The 24,087-nt window shown below is 43.7% G+C and overlaps 2 protein-coding genes across 3 annotated transcripts in view; one reads left to right on the top strand and one right to left on the bottom strand.

Moving 5' to 3' along the window:
• Positions 1-14,025, bottom strand: part of Myo1d (myosin ID) — a 301,212-nt gene extending 287,187 nt beyond the window's left edge. Inside the window, exon 1 of the mRNA XM_038326939.2 lies at positions 13,699-14,025. Within this exon, the coding sequence (XP_038182867.1) occupies positions 13,699-13,793 (95 nt within the window). The 5' untranslated portion in view covers positions 13,794-14,025. The remainder of the gene's footprint in view (positions 1-13,698) is intronic.
• A 1,085-nt stretch (positions 14,026-15,110) lies between these two features.
• The window catches only part of Tmem98 (transmembrane protein 98), a 41,524-nt gene continuing 32,547 nt past the window's right edge, over positions 15,111-24,087 (top strand). The window contains exon 1 of one of the 2 annotated variants that reach the window (XM_038325736.1): positions 15,111-15,300. The gene's annotated coding sequence lies outside the window, so the exon portion shown is untranslated. Of the gene's footprint in view, positions 15,301-20,440; positions 20,614-24,087 lie in introns of those variants that run through there. The other variant, XM_038325737.1, reaches the window with a different exon arrangement.

Raw genomic sequence — 24,087 nt, 5'->3', positions numbered from 1 at the left:
TTTGGGGAGGAAAGGATTACATACAACAATGGCTTGAAAAAACTATTCAAAATTATGGCCACGATGATGAGTTACTGAAGAAAAAGTGAAATCATATATTTACATTTTCTTCTCTTTTTAATGTGCATTGATGTTTTGCCTGCATGTAAGTCTGTATGAGGGTGTCGGATCCCCTGGAACTGGAGTTACAGACAGTTGTGAGTTGCCATGTGGGTGCTGGGAACTGAACCTAGGTCCCCTGGAAGAACAGCCAGTGCTCTTAACCACTGGGCAATCTCTTCTTGTTGTGTCTCCAGCCCAAAAGAATAGTTTTTTTGTTTTTTGTTTTTTGTTTTTTTTTTTTGAAATAGGGTTTCTCTGTGTAGCCCTGGCTGTTCTGGAACTCACTCTGTTGACCAGGTTGGCCTCAAACTCAGAGATTCACCTGCCTCTGCCTCCAAAGATCTGGGATTATACATGTGTCACCATGCCCAACTTCATATTTTCTTCAAAGAAGCAAAACTGAGGAAATATTTACACCTGAGCATTTGCAACATGTTAAGAATTAAACACTCCAGCTGGGCATGGTGGTTCAGGCCTTTAATCCCAGCACTCAGGAGGGAGAGTCAAGAGCTTCCACATAGGAATTCTAGGACAGCCAGGCCTACATAGTGAGACCCTGTCTCAAAACAAACAACACACATCTCACTTGGTAACAGCCTTATAATGTGAGAATCATTCACACTTTAAGGTTAGGCCATACAGGCTAACCTGAGAACCAAAACACCAAGTGGTGCAGCCATGTGTAACTACAGAACTCACTGTCTCCTGGGTTTGTTTTATATGGCACTCCACTTTTGCTTTTTGTTGGGAGTACCTCTAATTTTGAGGGTGCACATGTTTCTGAGGCTAAAGCTCTAAACCCGAAGCAGTAGTTTATAAGCTGATTTCTCACTGGCTGGTGCTTTTCCAAATGGAGAATTAATTCCCTGGAACCCCAGTCCATAGTGAAGCTGCTCTGTTGAGAGCCACAGAAAGGCAGGTGGCCTAAAGCCCTATTGGACCCCACTTGGAATCCCAGGCTGCTCCTTAGGCTCCTCCTTGGTAAGGAATAATACAGACACCACCAGAATCAGCATCACTGGACTTGCTATACTGAAGTGTCCGCCTTGTGGACATTCGACAACTGATAGAAACTGAATGAAGGCATCACGGTGCTGTGAAAGCCTGGGGAGCGTGGTGGAAACACAGTTAACTGGCTAAAGGGGGCGACAGTGACCCTTGGCCATGGTGTCCACTTTATCTTATGGCTCAGGCATCACATCCTGAGTTCTACAACTCTTTCCTAAGACTTACTTCAGAGAGAGAGAGAAAGAGAGAGAGAGAGAGAGAGAGAGAGAGAGAGAGAGAGAGAGAGAGAGAGAGAGAGAGAGAGAGAACACGCCACATGTATATAGTGTCTAGGGAAGCCAGAGGATGATGTGGAATCCTCTCAGAGCTAGAGTTACAGGTGGTTGTAAAGCTGTCCAATGTGCGTGCTGGGATCCAAACTCAGGTCCTCTAGAAGAGTTGCAAGAGCTCTTAATTCCTGAGCCGTTTACAAAAAAAAAAAAAAAAAAAAAAAAAAAAAAAAAAAAAAAAAAAAAAAAAAAAAAAAAAAAATTCCAGCCCCTTTACAAACTTGGAAAGAAAAGGAGGTCGTCACCACTTTCCAGAGAGTCCCAGATATATTGCAGAACCTCATACTCTGAGAGTAATGGTCATTTTATTTTCCTATATTCCCAAAGACTGAAGTTACAACAGAAAAGTCATGATACACAAAACACAAGAAGTAAAAGGCATACATTAAACACAGTAAATGAAGCAGGGCCCAGTGACACAGGCCTGAAATCCCAGCACTCTAGAGGCAGAGGTAGAAGGATCATCACAAGTTCAAGGACTGCTTTGTCTACAATAGTAAGTTCCATGCCAGCTAGGGCTAAATTCATATCTTTTAGAAAACAAAAATGCATAGTTTAACAAGGAAACAAAGATGCTTAAATACTGTGAATTTATTTATTCATTCATATATGCATGTAAAATCATCTTTGCCCTTAATGCAAATAGGCCTTTAGAGATTAGCCTTTGCATGGCCCTCAGGACACAGAGGCTAAGACACAAACACAAACTGACAGAAAAACTAGCTGAATATGATTACAAGTTCTCGTAGTTGTAACTTACATTTAAACTAGCCTAGAGATTTTTGTTTGTTTGGGATTTGGGGATAGGGTCTCACGTAGCCCAGGCTTGACTTTGAACCCTCTGTTTTGTTAAAAGCTTCTCTTATTAATCACAAGAATTTAGAGAAAGATAACAGAATCTGATAACTCAACCTGATATTATTAACAACTCTTCCTATAAAAAACTCAAAATGATCCAGATATCTATGTAAGTCAGAACCAAAACAAGACTAACAGTAGAATCATTCTAAATAAGTCTAAGTGTTTTCAACAGTGTTTGACCTTTTTGAAAATTGACTACGGCTTTTTTTCCTGACTTGATGCTACATACAAAGCGGTGGACTGAGATAGGCCAGCAGTCTCAGACAGTTGCTCCAGACGATTCTCCATTGTATAAGTCCTCAAAGCCGACTTTGTGGTCACAGAAAGAAAAATTGTTTGAGTTTCTCTTGGTGTTTGCTTCATTGTTTTAGGTGAAACTATTTTTTTGGGACCAATTCAATTGCTTCTATTGTTTATGTGAACCTTCTATAAATAAATGGCAAATAATTTTTTTTAAATCAAGACAGTAATATAATCATGGGAGAGATATGGAAAGAAGAAATTAAAAGGAAGCTGTGTTTTGTTTGCTCCTTCGAATGCCTTCCAATCATTCCAAAAGGACATATTAGAACTTTGTACTAGCCTGTGGCTCCTCTAGGAAAAAATCTTGCTCAGCAATAAGCAGTCTTTCTAGTAAAGCAAAACAGCCATGTTAGAGTTAAAGCTTCAGTCACACTAAAGTGAACCTACTGCTATGTTGTGAGTCGAGTAGAATGTGGGGGAGATGGAGTCCTAGTCAGTCAGAACGGCAACATCCATGAAGCAGTTGTGTGGGGACTGTAAGTTTGGGTACCTACAAGGATAGAGCTAGGACATGGGGGGAACTGGAAGGGAGGCGAAGTATGAACAAGGAGTCAGATGACGGCCTTGATAGACTTTTCCAGCTATTCAAGTCTGTTACTGGAATCTTTTGCTGTAAATGCCCTGCTTTCCACTATTTCATCAGGAAATGTTGGAAGCCGTGATCTAATTCACAGGCTGGCTCACAGACACCTCCCACCCTCAATGTCATGATCACAGTACACAACAGTCTGGGTGCTGAGTCTCAGAAGTTCAGTCATTGAGCATAAGAATAAGGGAGGGGAGATTTCCTGTTCCCCATCCTCTTCTAGACTCAGAGATGAGCCAGCAATCGTAATTATGTAAAGTTTTCCTTGGCCATCCTTCCTCATCACAAGGACTTGCCTCCCCAAGAATAAACTGAACTACATTACCATGCACATCCTTCAGAGTGGCATTTAGCACTCCATCCCAGATCCGTCCCATCAACACCACTTCTCAGAAACGAAAACTCCAGTCTTTCATTCCAGTGAAGGGCCACAGAGAGGCACGAAAGAGAGTAACCAGACTAGGCCAATGGACACAAATGTGCCTGGGCTGCTTCAGAAGGATGTGATTCCAGAAAGGGGGTGTGTATGAATATGAATGTCTTGTTCTCTTTTTGATTTTATAAAATATACTCTATATCCTAAGCTGGCCTACCTAGAGAGGCTTTTAACTCAGGGTTATCCTGCCTCAGACTGTCTTGAGGACTGGGATTATAAGCACAAGCTTAATCACGCCTGGTGGTAGTGACTGTCTAAGAGAATTTTTATCAATTCAACTTAATCTCTAATTATAAGACATTATAAGAGAAGACTAAAAAGGTGCAGACATATGGGGGAGAGCAGCCTTGCGCAATGGAAGCTGGCTAGGAGCAAGGCCAGCCCACTCACTCTGAGCAGGTAGAAAAAGAAGAAAAGCCATCCAGGGATAGAAGGCAGCAGGAAAAACAGTTTCCAAATGAGAGACAGTTCTTTTCTATCAAGGATCTGCTTAGGTTGTACCTCTTCTAGAGAGTATGCCCAAGCCACTTCCAATCTCATTTTTCAATCCCCCCTGGGCTGTAATATATTCATATGTACAGATCTTAATTATGTTGTCATCAGTTCTTTTAAAAAATATGGTATGTTGATTCCTTCTGTCTAGGGAGTACTTAGAATGATGAATTATCTGCACTGTTTACTTCGGCTCCATATTTCATTTCACGTTGATTCATTCATTAATGCATCCTTTACCCCAGCAAGCTATCTCTCAAAGAGTGACTTCCACAAGAAAGCCCCAGTAAGTACTCAGCACAGTGGTCTTCAGCTTGATACTGGAGAGTATAAGAAAATCATATGGAGGCCGGGCGGTGGTGGTGCATGCCTTTAATCCCAGCACTCGGGAGGCAGAGGCAGGCGGATCTCTGAGTTCGAGGCCAGCCTGGTCTACAAGAGCTAGTTCCAGGACAGGCTCTAGAAACTACAGGGAAACCCTGTCTCAAAAAACCAAAAAAAAAAAAAAAAAAAAAAAAAAGGAAAGAAAATCATTCCACAGCTAGGTAAGGAAATTTGGTTTCAGAATGGTTTTATTTTTAAAGACTCTGCTTACAAGTTTATCACATGGCTATCAGTGCCTAAATCTGAGGATCAATGCTGCCAACTCGTAGGAGAGCAGAGAACATGGCACACAGAATAAAAGGCAGCAGAAGTGCTTGCTATGGAGAGTTTGAGATGGTTTTCAGGAAGTAAACATTGCGTGATTGTTTCAGGTGGCGGTTACAGAACGAACTGAACATGGCCAGGGAATGTTCAGTCCAAGGGGCTGGACCAGAGGTTAAGCATTCACTGAAGACCTGTTGTGTTCTGGCCACCTATTCAGATGCTATCATTAACTTCACAATAGTCCATTATTCCCACAAGGGAGGCTTCGAGGAACCAGGTAGAACATGGAAAACATCTTTCTTTCTCCACGGGCAACCAGAATTCCTCCCAGGACCTTTTTCATCCTTGCTTCCCAGATGAAAACAAAACAATTGACTCCCCCATTTTACTGGAGGAGGAAGAACACAGCTACTTCAGTACTCACAGGGGTAAGGCAGGACAGGGAGGGAAGACAATATGGGAAGGAGTAGGGAAGAGTCAACATGAGTTAAGTGGAAATTAAACTAAGCTCTGACCAGACCTTTTCCACACAGATGATTTCATCGCAGTAACCGTAGGTGATCACTGTCCACACACAATGACATTGAGGTCTAGGGAACCTAAATCATAATGAGATTGGGAGTTGGGTCAGGCAGACCTCAAAGCCTGTGGCAAGCACATTTTCCCTTCTCTTCTACCACACAAATGCCCCCAAACTAAAGTATGGAAAACATAGATCTTTTCAAGAGCCCTAACCAATAATTATAGAGCAGTTGGATGAAAGAAGCCTGTTTCCCCAGGAAATAAAACTGTCAAATCAATCAAGGGATTTAAAAGACAATTAGAAGGAGGCTTGCCCTCTCACTCCAACCTCTATGAACAGGGTTGGCATTTGAGTGATGTCAGTGGTTGCATGCATGGGGGAAGCTACCATAGGTCTAGAGTCACTGAGGACCAGAGTTCCCCTCTCAACCAACTTGGCAGTGGCTGGGCAATGACACAATGGCCCAATCCTATCTTTAGGAAATTATAAAAAACTGGGGTTTGTGTTTGATCACGGTTCTGTTTGCTAGATTGACTCAGACATTTGGTGAGAACACTGGTGAGCAGCTAGCTCTCCACATAAGGCTAGCTCAGTGAAGTGAAGTGCATGCAGATCATTGTGCAAACGTGTCCATCCATATCAAAGTCAAGAGTCAATCCCTTCAGAAGCCTGTAATGAAAGAAACCAGTAGTGACTTCTGAGTGTTTGATTCCATCCACATCTGGCTGTATTTGGGAGCTAAACTCAGCAGAAGTCTACAGGGTCAAGAAATGACCCTGAATAAAAATAGTCTTGGAAGTCTGTCACAGAGGAGAGGAAACAAGGCGGTGGGGGTGATTCACTCCAAATGGCAGCTCCAAAACCCAAGTTCCCATTTTTGTTCCAATCTGAAGCCAATGTGCAAAACAGGCACAGAGCAGACTGTCCGTTTCCAAAGGCAGTTGCCAAAGAATTTTATATGGAAGCCAAAAAGATTTAGTGTGCCATTCACCTCTCCTCTAAATCTAAGGAGAAAAAGTTTGAACTGAAGCACTGAACCCATGGTGGGTTTACGTTGTGTGAAGACCACCCAGGGTCTGGTAAGGAAGGGAAAACCTTGTTTGCCAAAGTTTCCGATGACCCAATGGCTTACTGGGTGTGGGCAGAGTTCTATGGCAGCATGAGCCCCTAGCTGCTGTCTGCCTATTCGATCCATAACTCCTCTCCTCCCCAGTCCACAATCAAGAACAACACTGAGAAGGTTATATGCCTTTTGTTCCTCTTTGTAGGGGAGGGTGGTACTCAAGATTGAATCTGGAGCCTCTGAGTGCTAGGCAAGTACTCTACTCTCTACTGAGCTACATCCCTAGCTTTCTCTCTTATCTTGGGTGTTTGAGAGAGAGAGAGAGAGAGAGAGAGAGAGAGAGAGAGAGAGAGAGAGAGAGAGAAAATGTATATAAGGGTGTGGGTATGTGTGTGGGGGGGTTCCATATAGTCCAGGCTGGCATCAAACTCATGAGCCAACACTGGTTCTGAACTCCTGATCCTCCTGCCTCTGCTTCCCAAATCCTGGGATTGCTGGCATTGCTACTATGCCTAACCACAGCCCTCTTTTTTCTTTGCAATTTGAGATAGAATCTCCATAAATTTCAAGTCTGTCCTTCACCTCACTCTGAGCTCATACAGACCTTGCTTTTAATCACCCTGCTTCAGTCTCCCGAGTAACTGGGATTATAGGCCTGCAACACCAGGCTCTGATATACACTTAGAATTGAGAGTTCTTGCTGAAGACCAATTATTCAATGTTTGACTACTTTAGTTCCCCAATCCACCTAACAGTGCACTCAGAAGAGCTAGGTGTTCCCCCATCCACCCAACAGTGCGCTCAGAAGAGCAAGGTGTTCCCCAATCCACCTAACAATGCACTCAAAAGAGCTAGGTGTTCCCCCATCCACCCAACAGTGCGCTCAGAAGAGCTAGGTGTTCCCCCATCCACCCAACAGTGTGCTCAGAAGAGCTAGGTGTTCCCCTATCCACCCAACAGTGCACTCAGATAGGGTTAGAAGCTGCTGGGATGCTAGAAAGACTCAGGAACAGGAATGGGTCAGGCTAAAAAGGGAGGAAGCAAGGGCTCCCTGCCCCAAACAAGTAGCTAAAAGGGAAGCAGAATGTGGCCTGAGTGTCAGAAGAGGGTTGACAGGAATCTTACTCCTGGGCACAGATCCTTTAGAAACAGAAAGCACCTTGCCACCACCACCTCCACTGGAAAATTAAAGAGAAATAACAGAACAAGTCTCTTCCTCTCACAGGAGACTTCTGGGAGGAAGGGAAGGGAGCCTCAAGACCCGGGGAGATTTTGTTACAAGAGCAAGAAATACAAATGGAATCTTCTCAGATATGCTTACTCACATTAATCCGCACCAGCTCTTTAACGTTACCCTGTCCACATACACACACTCAAGTACATTCACCTGTAGATGTGGGGCTGAGGAGATAGCTCAGTCGGTAGAGTGTTTGCCTTACAATTAAGTTCCAAGTTGGAACCTGAATGCAAGTAAAAATCCCAGGTGTGGTGGCACTTGTAACCCCAGCGCTGGGAAGGCAATCATAAGTTGACCCCTGGGGCTTGCTGGTTAACCGGCCTAGCTTATTTGGTGAGCTCCAAGCTAGTGAGAGACCCTGTCTCAAAAAATTTTTAAAATAGCACCGGGAGTTGGCCTTACACACACACAAACACACACACACACACACACACACACACACACACACACACACACACACAAACACGCATACACACATGCATGCACGCATACACACATACACACATGCATGCACGCACAGGTAGTATAAACAGAGTGAAGTTACAGTGATTGGAGTAAATGTTCAAAAATCAAGCTTTAGTTCCAACAGAGGAAAAGCAGCGAACAGTCCAATTGTTGTTACTGTCTTTTCCTTTAGATGGTGCTAGGGAGGAAAGCCAGGGCCTTGCAAATGCTAGGTGATCACACTGAAGACCTACAACACTAGCTCTGAAAAGACAGTTCCAAACTGAAAACGATATTTTTAAAGTTTCTAAATTATGTATTTGATTGACTATTTAGGCAAAGTCTTATTATGTAGTCCAAGCTGGCTTGAACTCAAAATTCTCCTCACTTGGACTCCTAGGTGCTGGGATTGACAGGTGTGCACCTCCACACCCAAGGCCATAAAAGTTTTACTGAAAGTAACTGAAAACTTCCTTTCTTCTCTATCCACAATACGGAAACTGTTATCCCAAAGGAATGTACTGTGTGCCCAGCACGGTGATGGAAAATTTCCACTGTTGAGAAAATTAAAATCAAGTTTTGATGTCACAGACCCCTGAAGTAACTGCAGCCTTAGATACTTCATGTATGTTACAGATCCTAAAAAGGACGGAAGCGGTCCATGCGGAAAAACCAGGCAGAAATCACAGGGCCAGACATTCCAGAATAAGGATCACAAACTGGAGCCAGCATGAGGAGGGCAGGAGTAATAGGAACATCTTCAGGAATTTCATTTGCATCCCTGCATCCACGCCTCAAACAGACACCTCCCATTTCACCTGCTGACAGCCAAAGGAATATACCTGCTGTAGCCCAAGGCACTCACACTGAAAACTTATTAACATCTCATGTTAGTATTTGGTCTGCCATGGAGATTCTTGGTCATCTCTAAATAAAGTGAATTGAAAAACCAAAGGACACAGCAACAAATTCCAGGAACTCACAGCTAAATACAGTCAGGGAGGGGGAATGTCACTATGACCGGAAGTTTAAACTATCAGAGAGGGTGGTTATAAATCTGGGTTGGGATTTATAGCTCTAAAAGAAGGTATGGGGCCACCCTTCGCTGACACTATGTTTAAGGCTTCAGGGAATTAACAACTGAGGAGCCGATGGTCTGTGTAGTGAGAATTACAGCCAACTGTCAGAGTTACACACACACACACAAATGCTGGCTGTGGTGACACACACCTATCATCCTAGCACGTGGAAGAAGAAACAGGAGGATTATGAGTTGGAGGTCAGCCTTGGTGATGTAGTGAGTCCCAACCACCCAAACACATATAGGTATCTAACCATCCAGGATTCTGACTGGCAGGGAAAAGGCAGACTGGAAATCTGAGCACCAGTCAGGAATCCTGCTAACAAGAGCTCATGATTCCTCCCACAGATCCCCAATACCAACTCCTCTGCAGACAGCACAGCTCATTCACTATCATCTAAATACACAGCTGGCTTTCTTGCCACCCTCCCTACTCATTCATGCCACTGTATCCACCTGGAATGTTCTCCACCCACAGGTCCACCTAGATGAGCATTACTCATTCTCTGGAGCTTAGCTCAACTTCTCTTCAGGGTGTTTCTGAGTCAACCTGTGGGGTTTGTCCCTCTTTCAAACTTCTAGAACAATTAAGTTCATAGAATTACTTGGCAAATAGCCAGCCACCTTAGCTCTATAAAGCTTATCTGTTTTTCTGTTTTCTAAATTAATAGCAATTGTCACCTATCTCCTGGCATTCACTGACATAGCGCCTCTTAAAGATAAGGAACAGATCACACTCATAATTCTTTGCATCCACCCATCTCATCCTCCAGAGTACCTTAAGCAAAGTTCAATTATACCATTCTCTTCTGTGCACACAGACGTCAGGTTCTCCCTAAAGATCTACTAATTCAAACCTCTGAAAGCTTGCAACCAATGAATGTGAAAGTCTTTGAAACAAATTCTAAATACTGTCCTTCAATTTACTTTTTTTAAAAAAGGCTGCAGGTCAAACTCATAGTAGAATACTTCCTAGGCATGCAAAAGCCTGGTCAGACACACAACACTGACAATAGGAATAAAGATGGTGCTAATTTTTAAAAGCCACAACCACTTAACTCTATTATAGAGGGATGGGGAGGTGTCTTTCTTTGCTTTGCCTTTCTTGTCTGTTGGAATGGGGGAAGTTTGTAAGACAGGATTTCACTATGTACCCCATGTTAAACTTGAATTTGCAAGCTTCCTGCCTCAACCTTCTGAGTGCTAGGATTACAGGAGTCAGCTACCATATCTGGCAAAAAGGAAGTTTTAAAAACTAGTTTAACTCAGACTCTAAACCTTCAACTTCAAACTCAGAAAATTCCTCAAAGTTCTGGCTAATATCATGCCATGTGTGTCGTACATATGCTGTATGGAACTTAAAATAAGACACCATATTCAAGTGTTACAATTGTGTCTTGTGTGTAGTATATACTTAGCAGATGTACTTGATGTCTGATAAACTGAAATGATTAGTAATTGACAGCAGCTTAATTATAAAAAGACTTCTCAAAGCACACAGCTCCATCATGGGGAAAGGGTAGCATCTCAAATAATTTTGAACAAGTTTAATTGGTGAAATTATTATTTTACATAACTCTCTATGCTATGTATATCTGAGAAAACTTTGAACAGTATTGCTAATAAATATTTGCCAGGAAGTAGCTTTGGAATTATATATATTAAAGAATTTAACCTAAAGATGACCTATTTTTAAAAAATGATAAGGATACAGAGATGTTTAAATAAGAAATCTTTAGACCATAGCAAGAAAGTAGTAAAATGAGAACCTGAATCTTGGCCATTGACTCTGAACCACCATAGTACTGCTTATAACTGTAATTATATCATTTTGATTAAGATGACATTTGATGCCATTTATATAAAAGTTGGGCATCTAGGCGGGTGGTGGTAGCACATGCCTTTAATCCCAGCACTTGGGAGGTAGAGACCAGCCTGGTCTACAGAGCGAGTTGCAGGACAGGTGCCAAAGCTACACAGAGAAACTCTGTCTCAAAAAGGCAAAAGGAAAAAAAAAGGTTGGGCATCTAAATTTTGGCTTAAAATTAACATATAAAACATGGTGTCAAATGAGACTCAGGAGACTAAAGAGGATTGCTTTAAGTCTGAGGCTACACATAGGGAGACTATTAATAAATAAATAAGTAAAATAAAAACAACAACCAAACAACAAAAAAAGTGCAACAAGCTATTCTAGTACTATGAATACAATCTATAGTTGGCTTTCTATAATTGCTGGTTCTATATTCTCAATCAACTGAGAACTGAAAAGACTTGGAGAAAACATTGTATCACGGTATCAGCGCTGATCAAGTTCAGACTTTTCTTGTCATTATCCCCTAATAATATAATATAATATAACTATTTACAGAGCATTACACTGTGTTAGGTATTATAAGCAACCTAGATATGATTTAAGGAACACAGGAGGGACTAGATGTGCAGCTCGGGGGTAAAGCACTTGCCAAGTGCACACAAGGCCCTGAGTTCAATCCTTGGGACTGCAAAGAAGAAAATACAGGAAGATATGTGTAATAGAGGCTATACAAACAGAACTCCCTTATCCAAAACTTCATTTTATGCATTCAGCTATATGCTATCAGTGAGGGTGAATATGACATAAAACCATCTTTTGAATGAGAAACCACAAGAAACTCGACCTAACTTTTATTATAGTACATTGCTGTAATAGTTCTGTTTTATATCAGTATTTTTTTTAAAAATCTCTTACTGTGTTGAATTTATAAAGTTGATCATAGGCTTGTAGTTATATGAGAAAACAGTAAATAGGGCTTATCCACCAGGGGGTTTCTTGTAATACATGTCCCACAGACACGAAGAAGCTACTTTTGTCAGTTTACACTAAGGATTCAGGCATCCTCTAATCATAATGTTTAATGCAGTCTTGATAAATTGTCCAGACTGGCCTCAAATGAACATTCTCCAGCACTGCCCTCTAAAGTAGTTGGGACTGTAGGTAAGCATCCTCAAATTTTAGAATCCCTAGAGACTCTTGAAATGGCCTTTCTGAGGACACTAAGGAACTACATAGTCTATGTAACACTCTATTTAGAATACGTTGTGTCCTTTGAGACTACTACCCTAGGAAACTTGGGGAGGTGGAGAATGTAACTGCTGAAAACTCCTGGAGATCCTTGTTACTTTATAACTAAGAAACGGAGGCCCACAGTTTATGGTAGGAAGGTGTAGCATTCAGGCTGGTGCTCCTACTCCGCACTCTTGCTCCAGCCATTAGGAAGCCTGGTACAGAACAAATGAGGGCTGACGATGTAGCCCGTTTGTCTGTTGCTGGAGTGACTCCTGCCTAATGTACCAAGCTCTGGGTTTGAGTCCCAGCTCTACATATATCAGGTGTGGTAGTGTACGTTCTGCATGCCCAGTACACAGGAAGTAGAGGTAGGAGGATCAAAAGTTCAAGGTTACCCTAAGAGGCACGGCAGAAAAGAATGGATGAAACTGTTTTGTAGGTTCAAAGAGTAAACAGGGTTTTTTAAATTGTGAAATTAAGGTTGATAGTGAAAAATGAAGTTAGTTAAACATCGAAATCTAATTACGATCTTCAGGTTTTAAGTTTACGAAGTGATATTTGGCTATAAAGTTTATAAGCAATAGACAAAGCAAAGCTTCTGGGAACGAACGAACGAACACACACACACTTTAAGCTATTTAGAAACTTGGTTTCACTTTTTAAAAGTCAAACTGCTTTAATGCTCAGCTTACATATTGCTCTATCGAAAATGAAATAATCTCAAATAGAAGACTTTAAAATAAGTTCTTTTGGAAGCCCATTTTGGGGCATTGAGTTGTGACTAAATTCTCAAAGATGTCAGTAATACAAGGGCTCCATCCATAACTCCTTGAAAAAACTGAAACCATGGACGCCTTGTCAAATTCAGACAGTTTATCTTGGCACTGGCAAGTACAGCAGTCTCTTCGATGTCTGGAAACGTGTCTAATTACGTCGAACGAGTAACTAAAAAAATAGCCCGTGTCCCGGAACAGACAGCTCAGGGTTCACTCCATAGCATCCTGAATGGCAGGATAGAACCACGCCAGGGGAGGAGAAGGGGAGAAGAAGAAAGGAAAAGAAAAGCAAGTTTGAAAACGGGAAGAGATGCCAGTCTCTTTTTAAAACAGCCCTCCCGTTTTCCTAGGGCCGCCAGGGCCACTACACCGCTCCTGAAAGTTTTCCTTTTTCTTTATTTTTGTTCCATTAAGTCATCCGGTACCGCCCACATCACTTACCTGGCGCAGGGCAGGCTGGTGCTGCCCCAGGCGAGCTCAAGCTCAGCCTGCCTCTATCGCCCCCAATCCGGACACCACTCAGGGACGACCCCAGACCCCTAAAACTGCAGCCCGAGACCTCGTCACACCCTGGAGTCCCAAGGCCGCACCACGGAGGCGTCCTCTCTCGGGGAGGCGTGACCACCCCGCGCCGCGGACCCCTTGTCACCCCGGCGCACTCCTTCGCGGGCACTGCTTGCTCGGTGCACCCCGAATCCCGAGGCACCTCAGCAGCGCCCCCTCCAGGGAAACCCCAGCATGGCAGCCGCGACGCGCTCACCTGAGCCTAAGGTTGGCCATGAACTCGGGCATGGAGACGGTGTCCATCAGCACGAAGTCCGCCTTGCCGAATTCCAGGCTCTCTTGCTCCGCCATGGTGCTCGCTCAGGTGGGCGCGCGGCCTCAGGTGGGCGCGCTCGGGCCGGGGCTGGGGCGAACCGCACGATCGGGAGGGGTCGGGCCGGAGAGAGGCGGCGGGCGCTCGTCAGTGCTCGGGACGGCTCGGCTCTGGACGGGCGAGGCCGGCGGCTTCCGCTCCTCCCGCGGTGACTGCGGGGTGTGTGGGGGCCGTGGTGGCGAGACGGAGACGGCGGCGGCTGGTCCCGCCTCTAGCCTGGGTCCGGCTGGGCCCCGCCCTGGCCGCTCAGGCTCCGCCCCCCCCGGAGGATCCCGCCCAGCCGCGGCCCAGCCGCCTCCTCACCTGGGCGTCGCGCACGCGCGGGGCGGGGACGCGCTCTGGGCCAGCCGCGGCGGCTGAGCCTCAGCGCCCCCTAAAGACAGGCACGAGCATCTCGCGTGGAAGGGTGCTGTGTGCAGACTCTGCGTGAAATAGGCCTTGCTGTCTTCTTCAACCCCTGCCTAGTAGATACCAACAAAGTTACAAACGTAACTTGAGCAGCTTTGGAGCGAATTATCCATTATGATTCTGGCACACTCTCCTGGGCTCATGTACTACCCACCCTTGAAGTGGTGACTGAATAGAGATGGCAACAATAGCGATCACTTCCAGGTCACCAAAATGCTCAGAGTTGACCTAAGTGCTTTAGCAAACTTAAGTAACTTGTCACACTGCTAGGAAGTGGAAAAGCTGCGGCTTCATGGAGGTCATTTGATTTATGAACCCCAGCATTCAGCCACGTGATATACTGTTCCTCCGTTCGCAGTGGTCCTTTTTTTTTCTTCCATTCATCAGAGCATACCATCAGACTTTACCTTGTTCTAGCAAGTTTTTAATATATGTTTGAATCGTCTCCTCAGGATGATTGCAGGCTTTTAGGACAGAAGACCGTGTCCTGAACTTCTTGATATCTCCCCACACACCCCATACCTTCCAAGTAGCTATTGTATGGGGTTGTATTATATATAATATAACCATGAAATTAGTTCCACGAGTTGTTATGAGTTGTATGTGTGATCTCCAACTTAAAGACACCCTGGGTGATCTTCAAATGTTTTTTTTTTTCAAACATAGACTATATTTTCCTGATGGAAATACATTATAAGGGGCATCGCCAGCACCTGCACCTCTACAGGTCTGTGTCCCTTTTAGGGCCATCTTCAGTACAGAATCTATTAGGAAATCTAGAGGCCTCCAGGACCTGGCTGGGCTTCAGCTCTGTGGCTGAATTTGAGATGAGTAAATAAGACTGAAGGACCTTGGCATGCTTCAGCTGCCAACAACCCACACTTGCCAAGAGAGGGGACGGTGCCTTGATCATTTTCATGGAGCACCTCAGCCGTCAGAAAGCCACCCCGATCCCTGGCACAGTGGAGCTAGCTGGGCTGCAGTGTGGTTACTGTGTGAAGCTTGCTTTCTTCACAAGATGTTTGGATCTCGTTGTGCTTGTTTGTAGAGGAAGAACGCTGGGATAATACTTCCAAGGTAGGACTGTCCTAGGCTTGGGTCATTTGTGAGAGTGGACGAGTGGCTGAGGAGACCCTTAGACAGATTGTCTAGGATTAGAATGACTCTGTATCCCGACACTGTTCATATCAGCGTACTTCAATGCAAGCAGGACTGAATTTGTAAATGGAAAGAGACAGATCTCAGAGTCTGTGCCCTTGGAAACAGACCCCAAGTCATAGCAGTAAGTGGATATGTGTGTATGCCCCGTGCATGTGTGTGTGTGTTCCCTGAGTCCTGCAGTTATTGAGGATCAGGGTAAAATTCTAGGAACCAGGAAAAGAGACACGAAAACCAGCAGAATACAAGAATACGCAGGGACTGGGAGCTATAGCAGGGTGCTATGTGGTTTTCAAATGGCTAATTTGGAGAACTTTATTATAGTCATTGTCTTGAACAGGAGCCTCAGGTCTAAAATGTATATATAATCTGTGCAAAGATATTCTGTAAATTCTTGTATGAGTCCAGGTTAGTATAAAGTCAGGCACTGTGACCAATGAGTTTCTTTTGGTGAACTCAGAGCTATCAAGTAAGGCCCACTGTTAACCAACTTAAATCAGCTTCTAGATTCTGGCCTAACTTTTTTAGGTGGTTGAGTTATTCAAATATAAAGAGAATTCTGATTTATGTATTCAGTGGTAATTTGTTACTTGTATAGTTTGTTTTGTTTTGTTTTTTAGGTTTCTCTAGACAGAGTTTCTCTGTAGCTTTTGGAGCCTATCCTGGAACTCCCTCTGTAGACCAGGCTGACCTCAAAATCACAGAGATCCACCTGTCTCTGCTTCACGGGTGCTGGAATTGAATGTGTGCACCACCACCATCCGGCCTCTGTACAGTTTTTTTTTTTAAATGATTTATTTAATTTTATGTACATTGGTGTGAAGGTGTCAGATCTCGTGGAACTGCATTTTCAGACAGTTGTGAGCTGCCATGTGGGTGCTGGGAATTGAACCCGGGTCCTCTGGAAGAGCAGTCAGTGCTCTTAACCGCTGAGCCATCTCTCCAGCCCCCTCTGTACAGTTTTATAGCCGGCCTTCTAGTGGCCAGCTGCATCCTTATGAATCAGTGATCCCACAAGGCAGAAACAACAAGGAAGACTAAGTGTCAAGAACTGTATTCATGTACGCTAAACCAGAGCAGTTTAGCTCATTACGAGTCTCCTTCATGATAAAAAGAGAATAGAGACACATTTGAATCTGTACCTTTTGTTATATGCTTTTTGTTGTTGCTTTTGGTTTTGAGATTTTGTTTTTTGTTTGTTTGTTTATGAGACAGAGTTTCTCTGTGTAATAGTCCTGGCTACCCTGGAACTATGCTGGAAACCCACAAGCTGACTGTGGTTGGGAAGAGAAACATGAAGCAAACCCAGAGCAAGGAGCATCCTGTGAAACAACAGATCAGCACCCATGGAAAATACCGATGGTGTGAAAGACAAAGATGCCAAGACACTGGCCAAGATCAGTTTGTAGGGTTTGTTGTTTGTTTTTGTTTGTTTGTTTGTTTTTACTTGTTGGCTCGTTGGGAGCCCACCACCCAGTTCCCAAATCAATACATGAGACTTATTTTTACTTAGGAACGCCTGGCGTTAGCTTGGCTTGTTTCTAGCTAGCTTTATTTTAAATTATCCCATCTACCTTTTGCCTCTAGATTTTTACCTTTCTCTACTTTTGTATATCTTTTTTTTCCCTTCTTATTCCGTGTCTGGGTGGCTGACTGGGTGACTGGCCCCTGGCATCCTCCTCTCCTCCTTTTCTCACTCCTCCTTCCTGCTTCTTCTCTTTTCTCTTTATACTTTCTGCCTGGCAGCCCCGCCTGTCCCTCTCCTGCCTAACTATTGGCCATTCAGTTCTTTATTAGACCAATCAGGTGTTTTAGGCAGGCAAAGTGACACAGCTTCACAGAGTTAAATAAATGCAACATAAAACAGCGCAACACATCTTTGCATCATTAAACAAGTATTCCAAAGCATAAATGAATATAACACATCTTAAAATAATATTCCACAACATCACAACTGAAGACAATGTGTGATCCTCAAACCAGGAGAAGGTGAGAGAGCTGTTGGAAAAATGGATGCAATTGACTATATGTTAGAAGGTGTCAATGTTAATTAATGTTCGTAAATTCAATTGCTATGCTGAGGCTTCATAAGAGAGCATCTTGTTCTAAGCAGACATCTGTTAAAGTCTTTGCTTATAAAAGGTATGGTATCTCAAACTGCTTGGTACAAAGGACTTTCAGAATGCCCACTTTTGGTCAGTGTAAACACACAGTGTGCAGGCCCTGTCAGGCTCTCTGTAATAACTAGCCCCAACTCAAGGGCTACTGGGTTATCAATGAAAATCAAGTCTGGGTGATCTGCTTTGAATGTTTGCTCTCTTTCAGTTTCGCTAGCACCCACCCTACTTTTATCTCCTTCTGCCAGGGCTCTGCATCCCAGCAAGACAAGGTTTTTTTTTTCCATCATGAGTCTAACAAAACAGAATCAATTTAAAAAAAAACAAAAAACCAGCCATGAAGAATACTTAAAGGACATTTTATACTTACCTTATAAGCTAGCTGCCAATCCCAATGTAGAACCCCCTGTTCCCTCTCCAGCACCATGTGTGCCTACATGTCATCATGCTTCCTACCATGATGATAATGGACTAAACCTCTGAACTGTAAGCCAGCTCCAATTCAATCTTTTCCTTTTTAAGAGTTGTTATGGTCATGGTGTTTCTGCACAGCAATAGAGTTCCTAACTAAGACATCATGCTTTACTAAAAACTTGTGGACTTTGTTTCCTGAGGTGACTGTATAAAACACATACATGAAATGGTTTTCTGTGCAGACTGCCTCCTCTCTTCTGCTCCTCGAGGTGATCTCTTTGTGGACTCCAAATTGGGAAGCCTTGCGCTAAGGGGAAGCTCTCACTATAAGTCCTCACCACCGGAGAAGGAAGAAGAGTGTAGGGAAATTACCATCAGGGTCCTGTGAGTCACCAAAAAGGGACTGTCCCAACAATTTGCCTGCACAGATTTCAGGCCACAGGCAAGACAGAGTCACATAGAGGATGTGAACATAGCCTAGAATTGCCTCTAGAACTGTTTCTGCTTGTGATATATCCGAAGAGAAACATCCAGAATCTCAAGGAGTATATCCTCCCTGACCCTAAACTCTACCCACCCCCCACCCCCACCCCCCACCCCCATTCCAGGGACCAGATGTTGGGCCTTGCATACGCGAGGAGAGTACTCTACCACTGAGCTACATTCCCCAGCCCACACCTTTCTTAGCTGCCAAGTATTTATTGCACTGGGTTGGAGTTGACTATTTAAGCATGTCCCCTAAGCTAGCTAGAAAGGGCACATGATCCTCAAACTTTGTCTGGTGCTCAGTAGGTACATTAATTATCAAGGTAATTAACTAACAAACAGATTTGTGTGAATGCATTCTATCACAAGGCCTTTTCTCTAAGCATCCAGCCAGGCGATTACTAAGTCTCTAGCTCTTCTGACCTTTGGAACTATTCCTAGAACCAGTAGATCCGACGATATGAGAGGGAGAATAATTTTCCAATCCATTCATGAGTTGACAGTGCCTTTTGGTAAGATGTCTCCAGTTTAGAGCATGTGAGAGTCATTTAGTGACCTGGTCAAAATACAGACTGTGATTGGGAAATCTAGAACCAATTGATTTTTTTATTTTCTTACTTGGCTTCAGCAGGGCCTCACTGTATTGTCCTATTTGGCCTGGGACACGTGGCAACCCTTTTGTCTCCGCCTCCTGAGTGCTGAGGTTACATGCATGAACTACATGGATAGCTTCTTTTACAAACCTAACATAGACATCTCATGAAGAGATTGTTGTTGATGATAAAAAAAATGTGAGAGGAAAAGCGAAGACCATCAAGGAAGAACAGCAGACTAGATCTCTTGGCGACCTGTTTCTAACCCACTCTGGAATGGGAAGCTGTTGCCTTCCTTTACTTCCTTCTTTCAGAGGGCAGTTTACATGGGAGGCTTTTTTTTTTTTTTTAAGGAAGGAAAAAAAAAAACATCCCAACCCCTTTCTTCCCTCTGACAAAACAGCAAGCAGTTCTAATTTAGTCACTTGTATATTTTTGTGATGTCCATGACTCCTGACTCCCAACTCCCTCCCTGAGGCTTAGAAAATAGAATTCCTCTTCCCCTAGGTGAGTCAGAGAAACACCAGTCTTCCACTTGTCTGTCTTGGAGAAAAAGAATACCTCTTGTGACTTCCTATCCGATAGTATACACTAAGACACGGACCCTACCTGATAGTATATGCTAAGACACAGACCCTCTTCGAAGGTCCTACCCTGACGTGTGGTACAGGAAAACTGTGGACACGCCGGGCCTTGCTGGGTGTCTCCTCCAGCCTACTAACATGAGTCGTGCCCTTTCTGTCCAGCTATGTTTCTACAAGATTGTCTCCATGCTTCAATCCAATCCATCTGTGCAACAAGCTCTCTATGAAAACCCAAATAGGTTTCAGGGATCTTCTGGTTAGCTGAACGCATGGCAGTTGTTAGATTTTCTTTTACTCTAGCCCCACGTTGGAATGCCAAAATGTTGTTGGTTGTTTTTTACCTTTTTTTTTTCTCTCTTTTGTTCTTTGGTCTGGGGTGGGGGTAGTTGATTCCACAACCCAGATCCCGAATAAATTGCACAAGGCATCTTTTTTTCCTTACTTATGAATGCCCAGTCTTGGTTGGTTTCTAGCCAGCTTTTCTTAGCTTAAATTAACCCTTCTACCTTTTGCCCCTGGACATTTTCCTTTTCTTATTTCTGTAATCTTACTTTTACTCTTAGACCAATGGGTGTTTTAGACAGGCAAAGTAACACAGCTTCACAGAGTTAAACAAATGCAGCATAAAAGAATGGAACACATCCTTGCATCACAAAAACAAATGTTTCAGAGCATAAACAAATGCAACACATTTTAAAATAATATTCTACAACACATGGCAAGTCCTGGAGGGTGGCACACAAAGGAATTTATGCTCCTCCCACATGCGTAGCCCTTCAGTCTTTGCATCTGTACCCTTTTGTAGTTCTCTCTCTCTCTCTCTCTCTCTCTCTCTCTGCATGTGTGTTATGTATATATCTAGCAAATGTGTTTCCATGAGTTCTAGGAGATAATCTAGCAAATGAAACCCAAGAAAAGCACCGAGGTGACTTTGGTTGATAGCGTTCATTTGGAACCATTGGTAAAGAAGCTTGGGGCTTCTGGTTGGCATCTCAGTGGAGGTGATCATGAGGATAAGTCTCTCTTACACTCTGACAGGTAAGTAAGTGTTAGAATCGGACCCATCAGGTATCCATTGCTGCAGAACTGCTTGTGGTAGTGGGGAGGCAGTCTCTGCTGCCAGAAATAATCTGTGATGTGACTGTAGAATAAAAGAAACTGAGTCTGGATTCTTCTATTAGTATCAGAATAGCTTCAAAATCAATGTTTTGGGACAAATGTACCATGACATCTAGTCTCCCCCAGATTCCTTTCTTCCTGACTACATCTATAATCCCTGTTTTTCGACTAATGAGCTAAAGTGGTACCCATCACCTAGAGTTTAGATCATGAAATGAGGCCGGGGAGATGGCTGAGCTGGTAAAGCCCTTGCAGTGCAAAGAGGACCTGAGCTCTACCTCCTCCACCCATGTGAGAAGACAGTGGAGCAATAGACACACTATAGTCTGTAAGCAGAGACTGTTCATTTCCCAGCCACCCAGACTGAATCATAATACAAAAACTGTATCAATTACAACACTGTTAGGCCAATACCTTAGTGTAGTGAGGAGCTGTGGGCAGATCCCGCTGCCCCACTCCTGGCCGCCTGCCTCCTGCATGGTTAGCTTTATACCTGAAATAATTACACGGAAACTGTATTCTTTTAAATACTGCCTGGCCCATTATTTTCAGGCTCTTATTCACATCTTGACTAGCCCATATCTAATAATCTGTGTAGCACCACAAAGTGGTGCCTTACCAGGTAGATTCTAGCGTGTGTCCATCTTGGGCTGGAGCTTCATCGCATCTGGCATCTCTCTGAGGAGAGGCACGGCGGTCTGCCTAACTTAAGAGAGGCGTGGCATCTGACTGAGCCATCTACCTCACTTCCTTCTTCCTGTTCTGTCTACTCCACCCACCTAAGGGCCGGTCTATCAGATGGGCCAGGCAGTTTCTTTATTAATTATCCAATGAAATCATCAGATAGATAGAAGACACACCTACATCACCTTAGGCTTATATTTAACTAACTCTTACATCTTAAATTAACCCATTTCTATTAATCTGTGTATTGCCACAAGGATGTGACCTACCATTAAGGTTCTGGCTGGCGGCTGGCATCTTTCTCCTTCGGCAACTACATGGCATCTCCTTGACTTTGCCTCCTTTCTCTCTATATCTCTGTTCAGATTTCCTACCTGGTTTTAGTCTACTAAGCCACTGGCCGCAACAGCTTCTTTAATAACCAATGTTAATAAAACCTATTCATAGCATCCAGAAGGCAAGTCCACATCAAGAGTCCCTGCTCAGGAGAGGTATGGACAGGAGAAGTCTTGTTGACCGGCTGCTCTAGCTGAGTTGGCGGCTTTAGGTTCAGCAAGAGATTCTTCTTCTTCAAAAACAAAAATATGGCAGTGAATGATTGAGGAAGACACCTGATGTCAACATCTGTCCTTAACACAGACACGCACACAGGTGTATGTACACCTGCATAAATACATGCGACCGCACACATATGTGTACACACACAAGATCATGAAATGAGATGACGTTCAACTGAAGTGTGACTCTTGGGCTTTTTCCGGTTCCACACTTCACACTCTCGGGAGGTAGACACAATACAAGCCATAGTTGTATCTAAATTCTGACAACTGAACCCGAAAGAACAGAGACAAGGGAAAGTTTCAATTATTTAAAGGCTGGATCAGCAAAACCTAGGAAACCTCAGAGGTCATGTAACCCAATATCCCCTCCAGCACCTGAATCCCTTGTCTAATCCACCGTTCTCTCTAGGCCTCTCTGTGCCACTCAGGCTTCCCCCGTGCCCAGCAAATGTCTTCACATGGACACACCCTCACGCCATCATTACTCCGCACGCCCACCCCTGCCCATATGCAAACCAGCTCTCAACTGTCCTATCCTCTCATCTTGTTACTTATTGACTTCTGTTTATGAGCTTAGTTTGTCCTTTAGATCTGATATGCCATCGAGATAAGACCAGGTGGCAGTGAGGGATAATCAGGTTGGGGAGTCAAGGTCAGGGCCAAAAAACCTGTTTTTCTCAAGTAGACCTCCCTTTTGGCCCTTTTATCCAAAGGATTCTGGCTCTGTCTTCACTGATTTCTTTTCCTTTGCTATACTATTCTTGAGACAGGATTTAAAGTAGCCCAGGCTGGCCTTGAACTTGCACTACGGCTAAATATGATTTTGAACTCTTGATCTTTCTGCCTCTACTTTCCACGTGCTGGGTTTGCAGGTTCGGCATCATTCCTCTTCTTTCCCCCCTGAGCCACTTTCTCAATGTCTCAGTCTGACCTTGCTTGTCTCTTAATAATGTCGCAGACACGTTCTCCTAAGGTTCCCTTCCTACCTCATTCTCTAGTATGGAGTATTTCTAGTCTATCTAGTACCCTTAGTCCCCTGTATTGCTTGGAATTTGGCAGACTAGCATGCTATTCATTCTCGTGAAGGTGGTATTTACGCATTAAGCGCCTGTACCACCAGTGTAGGGTAGGACGTTAAGCCTGAACTTTAATAGCACCCCAGGAGATTCTGCCGCACGTGACCAGAGGCATGCTGTGGAGGAGTGTTTATTTGGGAGTACAAATTTGAACTTTGCCACCTACTAGTTATACTGCCTCAGGCTTATTAGCTCATTTTTATAAGCCCCAGTGCCTTCATTTTGAATAAACAGATGATAAAAATCCATCTCAGTGTGTTAGAACCACAAAACAAAGGGACATCTATAAGACGCTTCATTTAATTCCAGGCAGGTGGCAAATGCTAGTTAAACACAAGCTAGCGTTGCTATAAGTGTGTTTCTTCCTTTCTCTCCAGAACATGAATGCTCTTCGATGACAATAATTTATTGCATGTCCTTTAAAACTAAAAAGAAAAATGTCTCATTTTATGTGTATGAGTTTTTGCATACTTTTATGTACGTATGAACATTGTATGAGTGTTTGGTACCCACAGAGGCCAGAATAGGACATGGGGGAGGGGGGGTCTAGCTAGTGCTCTTAACTTCAGAACCATCTTCTCTCTGCATATCTTTTTGAGCAGGTTGGGCTCTCTGCTGCCTGTGAGTCTTATTTTTCCCTATGTGACTCTTGGTTCTTAGGGATAGTTTATTGTCATGCCCATGCAAAGCCATGATGAACTTTGAAATCAGCAGGTAATAAAAATCTACTAAATATTTTTTTTATGGCTGAAGGCCATCTGGCTGGGTCCTTTATGTTACCCATCTCCCACCCCTGCAACATCAAATCTGTCTTTCTTCCCTTCCCACATGTTCTCCAGTATCCTTTTGCCATACACTAACAATCAATTTCCTACCTTCCCAGCCCTTCTCATTTCCCCATTCAGTGTGAAGATTGCAATCCCACAGAGCGTTAGAGCCTCAGATTCTAGTATAGCATGTGTTCATAGCTTGAGAAGACAGCTCTTTTGGTGAGGTGCTTGTTATACCTGAGTTCGAATCCCCAGCAGCTGGGGATCCAGCTGGGCACAATAGTGGGGGGACAGAGACTCGCA

This window comes from Arvicola amphibius, chromosome 4 (assembly GCF_903992535.2).
Source record: "Arvicola amphibius chromosome 4, mArvAmp1.2, whole genome shotgun sequence".
In the NCBI taxonomy this organism is placed as follows: domain Eukaryota; kingdom Metazoa; phylum Chordata; class Mammalia; order Rodentia; family Cricetidae; genus Arvicola; species Arvicola amphibius.
This window is presented reverse-complemented; position numbering and strand designations above follow the sequence as displayed.